Genomic DNA, 18,921 nt, shown 5'->3' on the forward strand with positions numbered 1-18,921 from the left:
TACTAGGTAAAGAGTTTCTATTTTGGGTGATGAAAACATTTTGGTAATGGTCGGTGGTGATGGCTACACACAAGATTGTGATTGTACACTTAAAAATGTTTAAAATGGCAAATTTTATGTTGTATGTATTATCACAATAATTTTTGTGGTTGTTTTAAACAATGATCGTTGATTGGCTCATGGTTTCAGAGGTCACAAGTCCAACATCAAGATATTGTCAAAGCTTGTTTTCTCCCCAAAAACTGTGGCATTCTGGTGCTGGCTTGCTGGTAACCCTTGGGGTTTTTTGGCTTTCCCATCACATAGCCATGTCCTCTTCTGGGTTCCTGCTGACTTCTTGCTTCTGGATCCTTCTTGTGGCTTTCTCTTTATAAGGCCTCCAGTAATCCTGTTCTCATTCAGTTGAGGCACATCTTAACTGGTACCTAGTAGATCCTCAATAAAGATGAATTCTCTTTCTTCTTTCATCTTTTCTTCCTTTGGAATTGGTTGCTGAAGTGCAATCACTAGCGGCTCAGTCTGCACATGAGCCTCTGCTTGGGCCAGTTCTGCTGGAAGAGGCATCCTCTCTACTCGTCTTATTAAATCAGAACTATTATTCCAACCCAATGCTTCTCCAAGGTGAACTGTTTTGTGGCCAGGAGAAATCCAAAATCTTGGCATAAGCAAGGCGAGGATTTCTCCCCACAGCCTGTTACATGCTGCTAGTGTTCTTGGGGTTCCTTGATTTGTATCCCTGTCTCACATCACATGATGATGTCACGACAGTAATAATAATAATAAAAGGTTAGGTGTGATCTAGACAACTGGAGCCCATTGAGTGAGGATGGAGGTAGAATTCTAAAAATCTGGACAACCATGGCCCTCAGTTCTAGATCAACTTTTAAGAAATCGAAACTAGAACTCATGGGACTGGTTCATGTGAGAAAGATGTCAGGGAAATGCCAACCAGCAGAGTCAGATCAGGTTCAAAGAAAAGGCTTTGACTCTACATCAAAAGTTTGGTGAATGAATATACAGCAACAAGTTTGTAAGTTGAAATTGAAAGTTTAAGGGATGTAAGTATAATTTTTATATTTCCTGCTTCAGTGGACTTTTTCAATAAACTTACCAACTAATCATCTGATCAGATTGGATAAGAAAGTGTCTACTACAGATTTTTTTTTTAACAAAGAAAAATGGGGGGGAATTGCACAGCGCTTAATTTTTTATTGATTTCTATTTCAGCTCTCTCCAGCCAATAATACTCAATATTGGCACTGTACTTTATGGTTTACAAAGCACTTTCGAGTCTTTTTATTTAATTTAATTCTCACAATAACTCTGGTCAGCAGACTTCACTTTCCCCATTCTACAGATGGGGAAACTGAGGCTTAACGAGAGGAAGTGAAGGCCTTAAGTAAAGCAGCTAATAACGGATTCTAATGGGGCAATGTAGACTTACTTTTGGGTTGCTCAAGTCTCCTTGATGAGGGACTAAACTGCCTCCAGGGCACTGCATTAACAAAAAGAGTAGAATCAAATCACTGAGCCTTTACATAAACACAGTAGTTGAGTAGTAGATGCCTGAGGGTGGCAGGGTGGGAAAATAGGAGGTGAGGAGTGGAGACTGAAAAGTGACACTGTCTGGTTCATCTCTGGATCCCAGCACAAAACGGGCTCTCCAAAAATATTTGGTGCTTGGTTGAAGGAATGAAGGAGTAAACGAATGAATGAAACAATGAATGAATGAATGAGTGAGTGAAATAAAAAACTTGGAACAGGGGCCTTTCTGTCTCCTGGACTCAGTTTTCCCATCTTTAAAGTTGTTGAAAGCTAAGTTTCTCCCCCTTAGGAAAATGGATGGACACATGCAATTGTCTACTCTATTTCTGGAGGTTCACAGACCATCCCCTGATCCCCAACTATGGATGGGAAAGTGTGAGCCTTAGAACTCTGAGTAGGGAGCCCCTGAATTTGAGGATCTGATGTGTCTTCCAGGTATGACATTAATAATTGTAATCATAATAATAATATTACTAGACTCACATGATTTTAGAAGCTGACCCTGGACCAGAAAATGTGTTAAGAGCTTTATCTCATTTAATCTCTTCGTAGTCTTAGGAGGCAGGTATTATTATTATCCCCCTTTGGCAGAGGAGGAAATTGAGACTCAGAGAAGCTGAATAACTTTCCTAGAATGCACAGCCAGTAAGTATGGGAGCTTGGTTTTCAATTCAGCACTGTGGCACGAGACTCGCTAAACTATCCCACCTGCGTGATTTCCAACCCCCAGATTCCAGCACCTGCTCCATTCAGCACATCTAGGGTGAGGACAATGGGCGTGGAAGGGCGTGGAGGGGCTGGCCAGGAGGTGTGGACTCCCAGGATGTTCCCAACTAACCACGGAAGCCTGAATCATCCTCTAATCTGGATCCTGTTTTCACCTCCACAGGCAATGCTAAGCCTTTGTTTGTTTGAACTAAGTCCTATCTGGAGTCCTTAATGCCCAGCAGTAAATGGTGACATTTGAATAAGCCGAGGAAAATTCCTTTGTAATGGGACCTAAAGAACACCTGCCTCCTAGAGCCACCTTATTACAGACAGGAAGCACAGCTTGCCTTCCCGCATGAGAAACCCTCATGGCCACTGTTGGTGACTCACCTTTGGGTGGATGGGGGGACTCAGGCCCTACCCAGCCTCTTTCTAATTATGGACACCTGTTGCTGAACCTTCCAGTGCCTCAATTTCTGTCCACCACTTCCCAAGGGTGGTATTGAGATTGGAATGAGTTTTCTTGTAAAATGTTTAGAAGAGTTCCTGGCACACAGTAAGACTTCAGAAAATGTTAGATATGATTGTTCATGCACCAGAAACTGTGCAACCTGTTGGGATACAGCAAGAAAAGACAAGTTAAAGGCCCTTATGCAACTTATACTCTAATAGGCAAGCCAAGCACCAAAACAAACTTTTTAAAAACACAGATTATGTCTGGTGCTATGAAAAAAAAACACAAAAAACACACAAAAAACAAAACAACCAAATATGATACTTGCTATAAAGAAAGAGGGGATCCTTTAGAGAGAAGACCAGGGAGGGCCTCCCCAGGAAATCTGATGTTTAAGGGGACACATGCCACATGATGAGCTGGGAGAAGAGGATCCAGGCTAAGGGCACTGCATTTGCAAAGGGGAATTAACAGAGAGCCAATATGGGTGGAGTGCCTTACTGTTTCTATTTTACAGGTGAGGAAAGGAGGTCAGAGCTAGTAAATAACAAGGGCACACAGGGAGGGGTGGAGGCAAGATTTGAGCGTGGATTCAGTTCCACCAGGAATTTTATCAAGTCTTTTAAAGTCACCGTTTCACAGCACAGTTCAAGTTCAGTCAATGTTCCTGAACTCAAACAGAGACCTAGAGTCGGATTTAAGCCTGAGAATGCCTCCTTCACAGGTGACGTTAAAATAGATCTGCAACGAATGAATTAATGAAAGAATGAATGAATGGACCTCCTTTCCACCAGAGTCACCAACGTCTGCTGACTTCAACACTGATAATGGCAAGATCGGTGCTATATGCATAACTGGGGGAAGGACAGGGACTAGAAATCAGGAAGAGAAACTGACAGTCCACAGCCAGAAACACTGGGAGAGCAGTTAGCTTATCTTCTACCCAGCAAAGTCTGCAAATGGAAGCAAGTTTACAGGTGCCATTTAAGTCAACAATAGCTCTAAAGAGTGAGCCCGTGGGGGACTTTTGCCTTCTAATTTATTCCTGCAGTGTCTGAAGATTTTACAACAGGCATATTTTCTCTTGTCATCAGCAGCATCAGAAGAAGAGCAGCAAAACAATAAAAATATCATTAAAGTAAAACAATTTTATGCATTCAGTATTTGTTATTACTGTACAGACTGTTGTGGAAAATGCAGACATAAGGAGCAAAGTGACTGCCTGCATGGAACTTGGATATCCCAAGAGCTGTGGAGCACTAGATAAAAACAGAGCATGACAGAAGATATAATCTGTCACAGTGCATGGTAGTGTCTAAAAGTTGTTGTGCTGAAATTCCAAGAAGCAGAATCACCTCTCTTAAAAAGCATTGATTAAGCACCTGCTTTGTGTCAGGCACAGAGTTTGGAATTGAGGTATATTGGGGTACAGCAGTAGGCAAGACAGACAAGGTCCCTGCTCTTATGGAGTTTCCAGGCTACTTAGAAGGAGTGGGTGAGACGAGGTGTAGGAGGGGGAAGAGCATTCCTGGTGGAGAGAGTAGCATGAGCAAAGGCCCTGAGGTGGAAAGAGCCTTGGCACAGTTCAGAAACAAAGAGCAGGCTAGCTCAGAGGATGAATGAAGTGTCCTTAGAGATAAAGGGGGAGATAGGCAGGGATTGGATCTTTCAGGACCTTGGTGGCCAGGAATTTGGGTTTATTCTAAGGGCAATGAGCAGCCATTGAAGGGTTTCAAAAAGGGGTGGTGGCAGAGTCAGATTTACATTTTAGAAGGATCACCCTGGCCGCCGCTGTGCAGAGAAAACATTGGGGGCGAGGTTGTAAGGACAGAGACCATACAAGAGGCTACTGAAATAGTCCAGGTAAGAGATAATTGTGACCTTGATTAAAGCAGGGATGGAGAGGAAAGGATTTGACAGACATTTCTCAGGTAAAATCTCAGGACTTGATGGCTGATTGGATGTGAGGATGAGGGGAAAAGAGATGATGAGAATGATTCCTGGTTTGCTGGTCTGGGGACTGGACAGATGGTGGTGGCATTATAAGGCCACCTAACCAATGACAAGTCTAAAATTAATAATCTAGTAGAAGGAGAACTGGGCTCGGAGATGATCATCCATCATACATGGTACAATTAAATGTGGTAAAAGAGATGCTAGGAAACTTAAAACCTCCAGATTGTTCCTATGCCAGATAAGCCCTGAAACTTGGAGGTACCAGTCTTTCCCAGAACATCAACCAGATGCATTCCCCAACCCCATAATGTCTCACCCCTTTTCAGCATGAAGAAGTTAGAATGGTCATTGCCCAAATATCCCTAAAGAATGAGAGAATAATCAAACGAGAGGGAGGAGTTGTAACAGAGAAGTTAGGATTTAACAAATGATTATGACAACTGAATCATTATATAGATATTTTGTTTTAGCTTCTAGCGTATTAGAGTAGCCAGATAGAAATACCTGAAATGGTAGAAATGTAACCCATACCATACTTTGAAAATTGCTTTCTAACTACTTGTTAAACTGTACTTTGAAATCTATTACTTTTCTGCATATATGTTATATTTCACAATTAAAAAATGCTTTTTTTTTTTTTTAAAGAGATGCTGGCAGGTCTCTGGGCAGAGAGGAAGGACGAATGGATTCTGGCTGGGGAGGCTTGAAGGGTGAAGAGATCTCAGAAATGGAGCAGTTGCAGAGAAGCCAGAGGCAAGGAGACTGAGAAGATGATGACTAGATACGGGAGCTTGGAGAAGCCTAATGTGGTTGAAACAGAGCCTCTGGAAGGCTTTGAATGCCAATCCAAGGAGTCACCCAAGAGGAAACACCAGTTTGAGAGGAAGAAGAGGACATGGTTCTCCCTGTATTTCAGATAATCAGTGGTAAGTGTGCGAGATGCAGTAAAATAGAAGGATACATCAGAAATCTCTAATATGGTAATCTTGGAACTCGGGTGGCTGGATGGCAGGGTAGAGGAGGCTTTTCATTTTTTATCTTGTTTTTTTTTTTAATTTCAATATATGGATGTATTACTTATTGAATACATGAATCATTGTTAAGGAAAAAACAGGTACTGGTTAGAAGCATCCACTTTGGGGGCAGACAGACATTTGAGTCTTGGCTCTGTCAAACTTGTCTCTAGTTTTGTCAGTTTTTGCTTCTGAGGCTCAGTTTTTTCATCTGTAAAATGGGGTAACAGTAGTTCTTATTTCATGGGATTGTTGCAAGGATTAAATGAGATAAGTCAAGTGCTTGCATCCCAGTGAGGATAAAATAAATAGGTGCTATCAATTAGTAATAATTAATAATAGTAAGTTAGGTGGGCCCTCCCTCTCAAGGATGTCTCAGCTTGACACACAGGGGTGGGTTCGTGGAAGACGTGGAATTACACACAGCTGAGCTCTGTCTGTGACCTTGAGCAGGCGTGACCTCTCTAAGCCGCAAGGCTCTACCTCTGGAAAATGTTGGTCGCTGCTAAGATCAAAGGAGCTGCTGGGTGGGGACAGTGAGTAAACTGTCCAGTGCGGCTTCCTGTAAGTTATGAGCTATGACGATGATGATTTGGGGGATGGCCTCTGTCCCTGTCCTCCCAACCCCCACGGGACACTCTCTGGGAAGTGAAGTTTTTTCTCTTTTTTTCCAATTCAGAGAAGACGTAGGAGAAGTCAGAGGGAAAGCATGAAGAAGGAGTCCCTGAGTTCCAGACCAGCCTCCCTCCATCCCTCTCACAGGTTCCACCTTCCTCCCTCCCTCCAAGGATCCCGAGACCAGATCGCCCAGTTAAAGGTCAGAGACCAGATCGCCCAGTTAAAGGTCGAAGCGGGGACTGGTCTCCGGCGGGGCTCGTGGGCGGTGCCCGCACATGCGGAGCCTGCCACCCACCGGGCGAGGGCGGAACTGCAGGCGTGTGCTGGGGAACCCACGCGGTCGCCGTTCTGTCAACGTTTCTGCAGCGCCTTTGCTGAGCCAGGCTGCGCGCCGCGCCCGCGTGGAGCTTGCAGTCTAATGCGAGACTAGGGCAGCAGCGGAAGTACTGGGAGCAACGCATCGTCTGCTTTTTGGTGAGACCCTTTGTTCTAAGAATAAATGTAGTAGATAGTCATTGTAGAAAATTAAAAACAAAAAACAAAAAACAAAACTAAACTAAACCCAAGATATAACTACTGACAACGCATGAGATTGGCCTTTCTCGTTTTTTTTCCCATACATTTTATAAAAATGGAAACATACATTTCATATTTTTTTTATTAAGCTGTTTTGTCTGCTTTTATTTTTTTTCTTTAGGTGTTTTATTTTGAAATAATTTCAAACTTATAGGACAGTTGTAATAATATAAAACCCATACGGAGAACTCCAACATATCCCCACTTCCCCAGATACCTAAATCCACCAATTTCAACATTTTGCCATATTTGCTGTATCATTCCATCTATCCATCTGTCAGTCCATCACATATCTATCCATCTATCTATCCATTTTCTGAATATTTGAGTGCAGGTTGCACATGCCATACTCCTTGAATACTATTTGACACTATTTTGTAAACTGTTTTTTTTTAAACATTTTTGAATTGTAAAATATTACATGAAATTTACCATTTTAACCAGTTTTTAAGTTCACAATTCTGTAGCATTAAATACATTCACAATGTTACATGATCACCACCATCATCTGTTTACAGAACAATTTTATCATCCTAAGCAGCTTTATTAAGATATATCACATACAGTACACCTGCTTTTTCCTTTTAATTTTTATTGTGGTAATAAATACGACATAATATTTCCCATTTTGACCACTCTCAATTCAGGGCTGTTAATTACATTCACTGTGTTGTGCTACTATCACCACCACTCAAATAGCAAAACTTTTCAATCACCCCAAACAGAAACTCTGTACCCATTAAGTATTCCCCACCCCCACCCCTAGTACCTTGTAATCTACTTTGTCTCTATGAATTTGCATATCACCTGCTTTGTTTTAACTTAGTATAATGATGGATGATTAATAATAATAAAATATGAATTGCTGCTATTTGTTGAGCAAGATGCTAAGTGTTTTATATGAGGCATCGTATCAGTCCTCTCAGCAATGCTATTAGGTGGGTACTATTATTTTCCCTTTTCTGCAGATGAGGAAACTGAGGCAGAGAGCCCAGCAAAAGTAGCAGAACGAAGACTTAAACTCAGCTTTGTCTAGAACCTGAGTTCTTAACCACTTTGCTATACCTGCTCTGTGCCAGGCTGCGGGGGAATTCACAGGAATAAAAAAAAAAAGAAGGGGTCTCCTGGAGCTCACAGCAGAAACAAGGAGATGGAATAGTCCTCATACAATGTACAGTGAGCTTAAAGATCACTGAGGCCAAGGGACAGGGTGTAACCAGGAAAGGCTGCCGGTAGGAGGTGAGGGCTGGGTAGGATGTATGCAGACAAAGGTAGACAATGGGGTGGGAAGGGATTTCTGGTTAGCTGGACAAAGCCGCGAGTGCAGGCAAGCGTATGTGTATAAACGAGGGACCAGTAAGGAAAAATAATTCAGCACCAAGTTTTTGGAGCTACAAAATGAACGATACCTGGAGTTTATTCTCCAAAAGCTGACAATCTCGCTAGGTGGGGGTGGGTGGCAAACTAGTAATGAGTAATAGCTATCCCTCACTGTGCACCCACTGCATGCCCAGTTCTCTACACTGTCACATTTAAACTCATAACATCCCTCCAGAAAGTGGACACTGTTGTTGATTCTGTTTATAAATGAAGAAAGTAAGGCTCAGATAGGCAACGTGACTTGCCTTAGACCCTCCAGTAGGAAAGGCTGGGGCCAAGACTCAAATCCAGGTCTCTCAGGGTCCAAATCCAGTGCCCTTACCTGCTTAGTTACATTATTGGTGCCCATTGAATGCCAGGAAGTGGAGGTGCTCTCAGCTTGGAGAAATGACAGTAGAGTAGCGGCAGGATGCCCCAGATAAGCTTTCCCCTAAGCCAGTCCTGCCCTTGGCTGGGCAGCCTCCCCTGGCACCAATCTCTTGCACCTCCTCCCGGTAGCTGTACCCAATATAGGGACGCTTACCCGCCAGCGCCCTGCTGCAAGGAAATAGAGCATCAGAGAGAACTTCGGGGGACTCAGCCTGAAGATAAACATCGTCAGTTGCCAGACAGGATGACGTCAAATCCAGGCCTGGCTGGCAATGGCCTCGGGGAGACTCCCTGCACAGATACCTGATGTCCTAGGGTTCACAGAGGCTAAGAAGGGCAGTGCAAGCCCAAAACAACAAGCTGAGCATCCCAAGGACACATTTGATGGATCCATCCACTCTCAAGAACCTTCTGACATGAAATATGTTTGCTTTCTAAACCTGTTGAAATCAGAAATTAATCAGTTCTTCCTTTTCTTGCTAATCCTTTCTCAGAGCATCTGATCAGCATCAGCTTGATAAGGTGACCTCTCAGCGGTACTATCATTCTGCCAAAAGCAGAGCCTGCATGGCTTTGTGGTTAAAAGAACTGACTTGAACCCCGGACTGCCTGGGCTCCACCCCTTGCCTACAGCTGTGTGACTTTGGGCAATTTCCTGCAATGCTCTGAGTCTCAGTTTCCTCATCGGTAAAATGGGCAGGATGGTCTACCTCCCAGCACCATGGTTGGGATTAAGAGGTACTCATTGATGCGCATCATGTGCGCTGGGCTGCAGTCACACCAGTGACCAAAACATAGTCTTTTCCTCCTTGGAGTTGGGAGGATGAAGGCAGAAAATAAACCAATAAATATTTAATGCAGCAGATGGTGGTAAGTGTGAGAAGGATCAATAAGGCATAGTAAGGAGGATATGGTGTCAAGGTGGGGAGGGGTTATTTCATGTCGGGATAGTCTGGGAAGGCCTCTCTGATAAGCTGTCTTTTGCAAAGAGGGCTGAATGAAATCCATGTGGGAAACTCTTCCAGACAGAGGCGAACATGTGCAAAAGTCCAGAGGTAGGAATGTGCCTGGCATGTTCAAGGAAAGGCAAGGAGGCCAATGTAGCTGGAGAGAAGTGGGCAGGGGTGGAGTGGAAGGGGACGAGGTCATAGAGGTAGCTGAAGGGCAGGTTGTGCAGGGCTTTGTGGGCCACTGCAGGGACATGGGCATTTACTCTGAAAGAGTCATGACACATTGGAAAATTTTTTTTTTTTGACTGTTTAAAAATCAATTTTATTGAGGTATAATTTGCATTCAGTAAAATTCACCAATTTTAACCACAGAATTTGATGAGTCTTTCTTTAGTGGTTTTTAAAAAAATTCTGGTAACATATTGTGCCAGTTTGAATGTATTATGTCCCCCAAAATACCATTTTCTTTGATGTAATCTTGCATGGGCAGATGTATCAGTTTTGATTAGATTGTAATTCTTTGAGTGTTTCCATGGGACATGTGGCCCACCAAACTGTAGGTGATAATTCTGATTGGATAATTTCCATGGAGGTGTAGCCCTGCCCATTCAGCATGGGCCTTGATTAGTTTACTGGAGCACTATATAAGCTCAGACAGAAGGAGCGAGCTTGCTACAGCCAAGAGGGATGCTTTGAAGAACACACAGAAGCTGAGAGAAATGCTGCAGATGAGAGACAGTTTGAAGACGGCCGTTGAAAGCACACAGAACACATATATACAACCTAAAATTTCCCATTTTAACCATTTTCAAGTATACCATTCAGTGGTGTTCATTACATCCACAATGTTACGCTACCATCAACACCACCCATTAACAAAACTTCTCCATCACCCCAATAGAAACTCTGAACCAATTAAGCATTAACTCCCTGTTCTAGTTTGCTAATGCTGCCTGAATGCAAAACACCAGAGATGGATTGGCTTTTATAAAAGGGGGTTTATTTGGTTACACAGTTACAGTCTTAAGGCCATAAAGTGTCCAAGGTAACACATCAGCAATTGGGTACCTTCACTGGAGGATGGCCAGTGGTGTCCAGAAAACCTCTGTTAGCTGGGAAGGCACGTGGCTGGCATCTGCTCCAAAGTTCTGGTTTCAAAATGGCTTTCTCCCAGGATGTTCCTCTCTAGGCTTCAGCTCCTCAAAAATGTCACTGTTAGTTGCACTTGGGATATTTGTTCTCTCTTAGCTTCTCCGGAGCAAAAGTCTGCTTTCAATGGCCATCTTCAACTGTCTCTCATCTGTAGCTTCTGTGCTTTCTTCAAAGTGTCCCTCTTGGCTGTAGCTCCTCTTCAAAATACCACTCTCAGCTGCACTGAGTTCCTTCTCTTTGTCAGCTCATTTATATGGCTTCAGTGATTAATTTAGACCCACCCCGAATGGGTGGGGCAACACCTCGATGGAAATTATCCAACCAAAGTCATCATCCACAGTTGGGTGGGGCGCATCGCCATGGAAACACTCAAAGATTCACTGATACATCTGCCCACACAAGATTACATCAAAGATAATGGCGTTTCGGGGGACATAATACATTCAAACTGGCACAACATCTGAATAACATTTCTTTGTATATAATACCACATTCCATTGATGGACCCTTGGATTGTTTCCACTTTTGGACTGTTGTAATAATGCAGCTATGAACATTGATGTGCAAATATCTGTTCAGTTCTTTGGGTTATGCACTTAAAAGTGGGATTACTGAATTATATGGTAATTGTATATTAACTTTCTGAGAAATGGCCAAACTGTTTTCCATAGTGCATGCACCATTTTACATTCCCACCAACAATGCACAAGTATTCCTATTTCTCCATGATGTTAAGCATCTTTTCCTGGGCTTATTGGCCATTTGTATGTCTTCTTTGGAGAAATGGGTCTATTCAAATTCTTTGCCCATTTAAAAATTACTTTGTTTTTCTTTTTGTTGTTGAGTTGTAGGAATACATCCAAAGATTTTGAGCAGAGGAGGGAGGTGATCTGACTTAGGTTTCAAAATGATTTTTCAGGCTGCATGTAGAGAATCAACTGTAGGGGGGCCAGGAAGCAGGGAGATAAATTCAGAGGCTGTTGCAATTGTTCAGGTGGGAGATGAGAGCAAGTTTGAATCAAGTAATAACGGTTGGTGGTAAGAAGTGGCCAGATTCTGGATATATCTGAAGGGAGAGCCAGCAGGATTTGCTGATGGATTGGATGTGAAATGTAGGAGAGAGAAAAGAGTCAAAATGGTTTGGCCTAAAGAATGGAATAGGAAAGACAATTAATATAAAGTGCTTAGCATAGTCTGGACACAAAAGTACTCAGTAAATATTAGCTGTTCTTGTATTGATGATTTTGGTTTTCCTGGGCTGTTTTCCCTGTCACTTGAGGCTTTGCAAATGCTGAGCATACCTGCCAACAATAAGCAGGCACTGTGTGACAAGCATGTGATAGGCAATCTTTACATACCAGAATCACCCTGCAAGATGTATGAAAGCCCTCTAAGAAAAAAAAATGAACTTTTGTTGAATTTTTAATATATGCCAGGCACTGGGTCATTTTTTCATTTAACCTTCTGTCTCCATCACTCAAATGTAAACTGCATAGAGACACCTTGTAGTTGTTTTGCATGTCTGCACACACCTGGCACATAGTAGACACCTTAGTTAACATATATTAAATGAATCTTCATTACTACAGCTGGAGATTAATTTCTCAAGGTGGAGCTAGGTTTCAATAAATGTTTGTTGGATAAAAGGATGAATAAAATGAGTATTACAATCCCATCTTAGAGAAGAGGAAACACAACTGGTTGCAGACCTGAGATGTGAATCCAGGTTTTCCAGATTCCTGAGCTTAGACTCTTTCCATGCCCATACTGTGGGGGCTCACACACCCTATTGGCTCTTTTTAAGGATGCCTACGGATTCAATGGTCTTGCTTATACCAGAAAATGTAAAAACCCAGATTACTGGGAGAAAGATCTAAAGCTAGATCAGACTGGGAAGCTCTGGTGATAGGATCCTAAATGTTTGTCTTAGTGGAATTACATGTCCTCAAAGCATTTGTTTCATCGAAATTGCCCCAAGTGATGCAGGCTGTAAGGGGAGGAAACAAGATGTGAGCCCAGTTTTCCCACACCAGGGATTCCTGTTTGTTGCCATATACCAGGATTTTTTAACCTGGGACACAAGGATTCTTAGGGGGTCTGCGGATAGGCTTTAGGGTCACTACGGCCCCAACACTGTATGCTAAACTGTGCATGCTTATGTGCAGGTGTGCTTTTCTTGGGAGAGGGGTCACATTCTTAAAGGTGTCTAGGATCAAAAAGTTTACTTCCATTTTATCTTATGTATTTTTAAACTTCTATTTAAAAATATTTTTAGTTAGATGAGTAGAAGGAAGAAAAAAGAAAAGAAAACGAAAAAAATTGTAGAGACAAAGCAAGTGCCAACTTTTGTTTCCAGAAATTCAAGGGAGAGAAGACTACTGTGACTTAAGCTAAAAATTGAGGATTGTTGAGTCCGGATTAGAATCCACATCTTTTGGCACAAATTCCAGAGTTCTTTCTGGTTCCCTTTGCTATTAATTACTTATTTATTTATTCAGCAAATTTGTATAGAACTCCTGCTATTTGCCAGTCACGACTCCAGGCTCTGGGAATGCTGTCATGGAAAACTCTTGGCATCATGGAGCTTATATTTTAATAAGGGAAACAACATAATAATGACGGCGACGATGATGTCAGGTGCCATGACGAAAAAAACAACCCAGGGCCAGAGGATGACAAAGAAGGGAAATGGTGTTTTAGATACGGTGGTTTGTGCTCGGAAGCCCCCGTCACTTCTTGTCCACGGACTTTAACGAAGACACCGATCCGGATGCCCAGGGGGCCCTTCCCAAGCCTTTCTTTCGCGGTTACAAAGGTGGAAACACTAGGAAAGTGCATACGCATGCGCAGGAAGGAAAAGGCGAAGCCTGAAGTAAGGGGCAGAACGCATGCTCCTTCTGGCTCGCCGGCTGTGAGGCTTTTGACAACGACTCGGTCTGCCTTGATGTTAGTGCGCAGGCTCGTCAATTCCGCATAATAGGGCGTCAGTACGCATCGTCCAATAGGAACTGCTTCTTGAGATTGTGACTCCGCCTCCAGGGCATATCTGTCTGTTTCCGCTTCCGTCGGTTGCAGCTGTCCATCTCGAAAATGGCGGCGTCTACTAGGTCTGGGGTTTTGGGGCTGCTAGCTCGCTCTCGGCCGCAGCTGGGGCGGCCTATGTCGAGTGGCGCCCACGGCGAGGAGGGCTCAGGTACTAGTGCTAGGGTCGGCGGGATAGGCGTCAGCCCTACTCGGGGGGCGGGACGGGACTGTGACCTTGGCTTGAGGCTTTGCGGGGAGGCGGCCGGGACGCCGGGGCAGACCTGAGCGATTGCGCCTTCCCCGCAGCTCGCATGTGGAAGGCCCTCACCTATTTCGTCGCGCTTCCCGGGGTGGGAGTGAGCATGTTGAACTGCGTCTTGAAGTCGCGTGAAGAAGAGCACGAGAGGCCCGAGTTCATCGCCTACCCCCATCTCCGCATCAGGTCCAAGGTACGCCTTTGCAGTCTGGAGTGTTCTGTTCTCCTGTCATTCCAAGTTTCCTAATCCAAGATCTTCATTCTGTAGCGGCGTGGGTGCCAGGCACATCCAATTTTTCATTCAATCCACAAAACAGATTTTTAATTTCTCGTATTTTACGGAACTCGTGAGTCACTTCTCAGTTTTCAAGGTCGTACAGTAAGTGGTTTTCCTTTGTGTTCCTTTTTCCTCTGATTCTTCCCAACTTCTACCTTGTGGTACTGTTCTGAAACAGATATTGGTTGGATAAAACTTGGAGGTTTGGGAAAGCCTCTTAGTGTAATAGTCTGAAGGTGTTCATCTTTCTAGGATCTGGGGAGCTAGCAGATACTAGCTGCTGCTCTTGTCAGGTGGAATGAAAAGACTGATAGCCTCCCATATTCTCTATCTTTATATTAGTTATCTCTCAACTATTTTAGCCTTTGGCTATTGATGTAGATACATTGTAGTTATTGTTTTCCATTGTGTGCTCTAAGTATTCTTAATAAGAGCTTTTTCTAGTTCTTTAATACATCACCTAGGCCAGGTAGGACTGACCACGTAGACTTTAATTAGAAACTTAGAATTTTTGCAGCGCTGAGCCTCACTCCAACCCTTGAAAAGTAGAATTAGAAGCCCTACAGTTGGGTTTCTCACCTCAGCACTTGAAATTTGGATATCTTGTTGGGCAAGGCAACTATCCTGTGCACTGTAGAATGTTTAATGGCATCCTTGGCTTTTAATGAGTAGCTGCCAGTAGCACCTCCCTCCCCCCAAACGTCTGCAAATATTGCCCGATGTTCCCTGAGGGGTGAACTCAGTCCCAGTTGGGAACCACTGCAGTTTCCCAGTATTGTTTCAGGTCTGAGATTGCGCCCAGAAATCTTCATTTAAGTAAGCATCTCTTTTCCCACCCCCTACATCCACCATTCTGATACAGATGATTTGAGGATGGCAGCTTCATAAACGCAATAGTAGATACACTAGTTGCCAGAGAGAAGCTCATGAGTAACTAACTTGGGCTTGCTCTTCCTACTGTCTACTTTAAGAAGGGCCCTCTTGTAGTCTTAAGAGCCTCCTTTAGCCAAAAGAAGGTTGATATATGCCAGTAGTAGTTAAAGGACTAATTTCCATTTTGTTTTTATGTATTATCTGCCACTTATCCTGTTTTAAGCATTTAACAACAGTGCTGTTTCTGAACTATTTTCTGGAATTGTATAATTGATGTTTTCACTTCACAGCCCTTTCCCTGGGGAGATGGTAACCATTCTCTATTCCATAACCCTCATGTGAATCCGCTACCAACTGGCTATGAAGATGAATAGAGAACCTGGACCACTACCGAGGCACTGGGGACCACAGCCCTGGGTTGGACCACTACTCTGCGCATGGACCAGAAGTATATGGGACCCTATATTCAACCTTTACTTTCATCAAATGATGATCTTCCATCCCTTTGCTTTTGGCAGGAGATGACTTAAATAAATAACTTATCTTAGATTGTCATGTGCTGAGAGTTGTATTCTTTAGTGGCGTTTTTCCTCAGAAATTAGCGTTAATGTTTGTTTCTTCATATGAAGGATATGGCTGCTGTTTACAGTGTTTCAGATCCAATTCAGCCCACTGAATAACTGTCTACAATAGGCCTGTCTTGGGTTTCTTGTGCCTGGTGAGGGTAATACAAAGGGACCACAAGTAGAAAGCACTGGAGCTAATTAAGTATCAAGATTGGGTCCTGACAGACTTTGGATGGCAAAGACATTGAGTGGCCAGCAGAAGGGCTACAGCTTACATCTGAGAGAAGTACCTGCAATTCTTAAGAGGAAGGGCTTCTTTGGGTCTCAACTTTGTCCTGTCCCATGCCACCAGCATTTACTACAGAATATTCCCCATAGTCAGAGAAATAGTTTTCACCAAAGGTGTCAAGTCTCACCTTGGGGCCATCTCTTAGTACCTTAACTGCTAATAGGGATCAAAAATCTGGAGAAATAAAGGCAGTGGGGCACATTTGTGCATGTAGTATTGGCTTTATTTGTTCCTGGGATTAAAACTATCTTGTGGCCATAAAAATTGCGAGCAGTAGTACCAACAAAATTACCCTGAAAAGGGAATTAAGAATTCCTCATAAATTTAAAATCTTCAAAGTATCTGAGGTAGCTGGAGTCATTTTATGGTGAAGATGAAGTCAAAATGGCAAGGAACAATTATTCAGAAAAAATTATTCCCTCGGTGGCAATATAAGATATTATTATTATTTTTTTTTTTTTGGCAGAATGTGGTCATAAAGCAAGGTAGCTACTAGAATTCTATCTTTTTTAGACCTAATAACATAAAAGAGTTAGATCCCTGAATTCTTTTATCTATTCTGGCAACTAATGAATTTGAACATCCTTCTCACCCCCTCAATTTAAACTGAAGAGGATTGCAAAATGTTTCCTACAATTTTTCCCAAAAGCCAGAGGTACAGATGTGAATTTCTGGGCTAGCACATGCGTTTTTGCATCAAGCAAACCTTTCAATCAGGAATTACAAGGTGGGTAACAAGGTAAGAACTGTTTCATAAAGCACACTGAAGTCTAGGGACAAATCATGACAGAAACTAAATATGATTTATTCCATTTTCATGATTATTGATGTTACAAGGCAGGATTAGGTAAATGAGGCAAATAAAGCAAACTTCCCCTCATTTAACCAGATGCAGCATTTTATGATATGCAGTTGACTTAATTCACTGACTTGGGTTGGAAGCTGACAAAATCTTTGCAACTTAGGATCTTCCTTCAAAGTTACTCCAAGTAACTTAATTCCTGAAGTACAGTGATCTGCAAGGTGGTGTTCTCTGCAACATTCTTGAAGCTTTCAAGTCAATCCAACATCACGTTAAGGCAGGGAACTGATGAAAGCTGTCTTCTTGGCTAACACAGACCACCAGCAATTTTAAATCATTGTTACTTTATAAAAAATGAAATTATACTCCCAAGCACTGACACCTTTTTCATTGCATTAGCTCCCTGAGAGGAAAAAGAAGTCCTAAGCAATTGCTTCCATGTACCATGATCCCAGTATGTTGTACTGAATATCCTTTTAGCACAACTTAAGAGGTCAGGTAACCTGGATCATCCTGACTAGTTTATCATTATTTACATACAAGGTATAAAGTTGATCACAGACCAAATATTGCAACCATAATCCCAAGAAATTATTCAGTTTTAACACACTTAGTTCCTGCAAGATGCCAGAGTAAGTGAGAAAACACCCCAAAGCAAAGTACAAGCGAGAGGAAACATCAAAGAGGAAATAAAACTACTCCCTCCTAAACCCCTCAACAGATTGATGGTTATCTTATAGCCTTAATTGACAAAATCCAGAATCTTCAACTTCCTGACTTGAGGAGTCCCTTTTAAAGACGACTGTGAAGGTCAAGATGAGCTTTCAGGCCTTACTTTGCTGTGGCCCATGAACTCCAGTCCTTCAATAGGAATCTCCTTCTCCTTTATTGCTTTCTGAGGGAAGGAGAAAAGATAAACATTTATATGAGGCCTGAGAACCAAACTTTGTAAATAAAATATGGTGCAAAAGAAAAATCAGACTGGGCTATAAGGACTCCAAATCACCATGATTCAAATCCCATACTTTTTTTTTTTTTTTTAAAGCAAAACAGAACTATCATTATGAAGAAATCAAATATAAGACCTGAGAGAGATTGGAAAGGAGGGCGAAGGGACCATCAATCTCAGAAGTGAAATTTATAAAACACTATCACCACTCTTTATCTTAGTGACAGGCATGGGTTTAAATCTTGGTTCCAGGACTTAATGGCTATGTGACCTTGAACAAGCTTCACTTTCCTTACCGGTAAATGGAACAAAAATAGCAACTACGTCCTGGGATTACCATGAGGATTAGAAGTGCTTTGCTCAGCACTGTTAGTTTTTATAATCAAAGCAGCTCCACTTCCATTGGGCTGGAATAATTTTTCTACCTGCAGCTAGGAACTGTGATAGAGAAATGAAAAGGCCAGTGAAGGAATTATAACAGCAAAAACTATGGGACTTCCATAGTGTCTGACTGGCCAGAGAAAGGTTGAAAACGCCACCGCGACAACCACCACCACATACACATACACGGCAATAGTACAAAAGTGCGCTACCTGGAAGGGAATCAAGGAAACATGATACTAGAGAACTTGAACTAGTATTTCTTGGCGTGAGTTTTCCATCTATAAATAATCGGAAACACTGTGCCCACTTTGCAAATTTAGAATGAGCACCAAATGAACGAAGGGATATTACCGTGCTTCGTAAAAGGTAAAGCACTGCAGAAGTATTTAACTTTGTCATTCGGACAGATACGCGGCGGCCTTGGTGGTGACAGTAGGAGAGGGGCTCCTGCCACCGGCCTCGCTGTGGCTTTTCTCCACCCTGCGTGTCTCAAGCTCCGGAAAATGCGATGTGTGTGGCGGGGGACACTGCAGAGAGAACGAGGGGCTTGGAAATAGAAGTAGGAGGGGCTCGGGCCACGTCTCACCTGAACGCACTGCTGGTAGCGCTTGAAAAGGTCGGTGCAAGGGTCCCCGGAGCCGTCCCTCTTGAGGAACTTCTCGGCAAACCAGCGATTAAAGCACTGGTCGTACTCGCGTTTCATGTCAGTGCATGCCTCCCCTACGCTGTTCATGGCGGCGGCGGCGAAGGAGGAGGCAGTGCCGGCGGCCGCGACGGCGA

General features: G+C 42.9%; 2 protein-coding genes across 2 annotated transcripts; one reads left to right on the forward strand and one right to left on the reverse strand.

The window, feature by feature from the left end:
* The first annotated feature begins 13,750 nt into the window (after positions 1-13,750).
* LOC119519418 (cytochrome c oxidase subunit 6A1, mitochondrial) lies at positions 13,751-15,706 on the forward strand. Its single transcript, XM_037817045.1, has 3 exons — positions 13,751-13,914; positions 14,052-14,194; positions 15,442-15,706. Exons 1-3 carry the CDS (start codon positions 13,812-13,814, stop codon positions 15,523-15,525), a joined length of 330 nt encoding a protein of 109 aa, XP_037672973.1. The 5' UTR covers positions 13,751-13,811; the 3' UTR covers positions 15,526-15,706.
* Positions 15,707-16,787: 1,081 nt separating this feature from the next.
* On the reverse strand, positions 16,788-18,918 carry TRIAP1 (TP53 regulated inhibitor of apoptosis 1). The gene is made up of 2 exons (XM_037817050.1): positions 18,728-18,918; positions 16,788-17,703 (listed from the first exon to the last, which is right to left on the reverse strand). The coding sequence occupies exons 1-2, from the start codon at positions 18,872-18,874 to the stop codon at positions 17,620-17,622; spliced, it is 231 nt and encodes a 76-aa protein (XP_037672978.1). The 5' UTR covers positions 18,875-18,918; the 3' UTR covers positions 16,788-17,619.
* Positions 18,919-18,921: the final 3 nt, after the last annotated feature.

This window comes from Choloepus didactylus, chromosome 23 (genome assembly GCF_015220235.1).
Source record: "Choloepus didactylus isolate mChoDid1 chromosome 23, mChoDid1.pri, whole genome shotgun sequence".
NCBI lineage: Eukaryota > Metazoa > Chordata > Mammalia > Pilosa > Megalonychidae > Choloepus > Choloepus didactylus.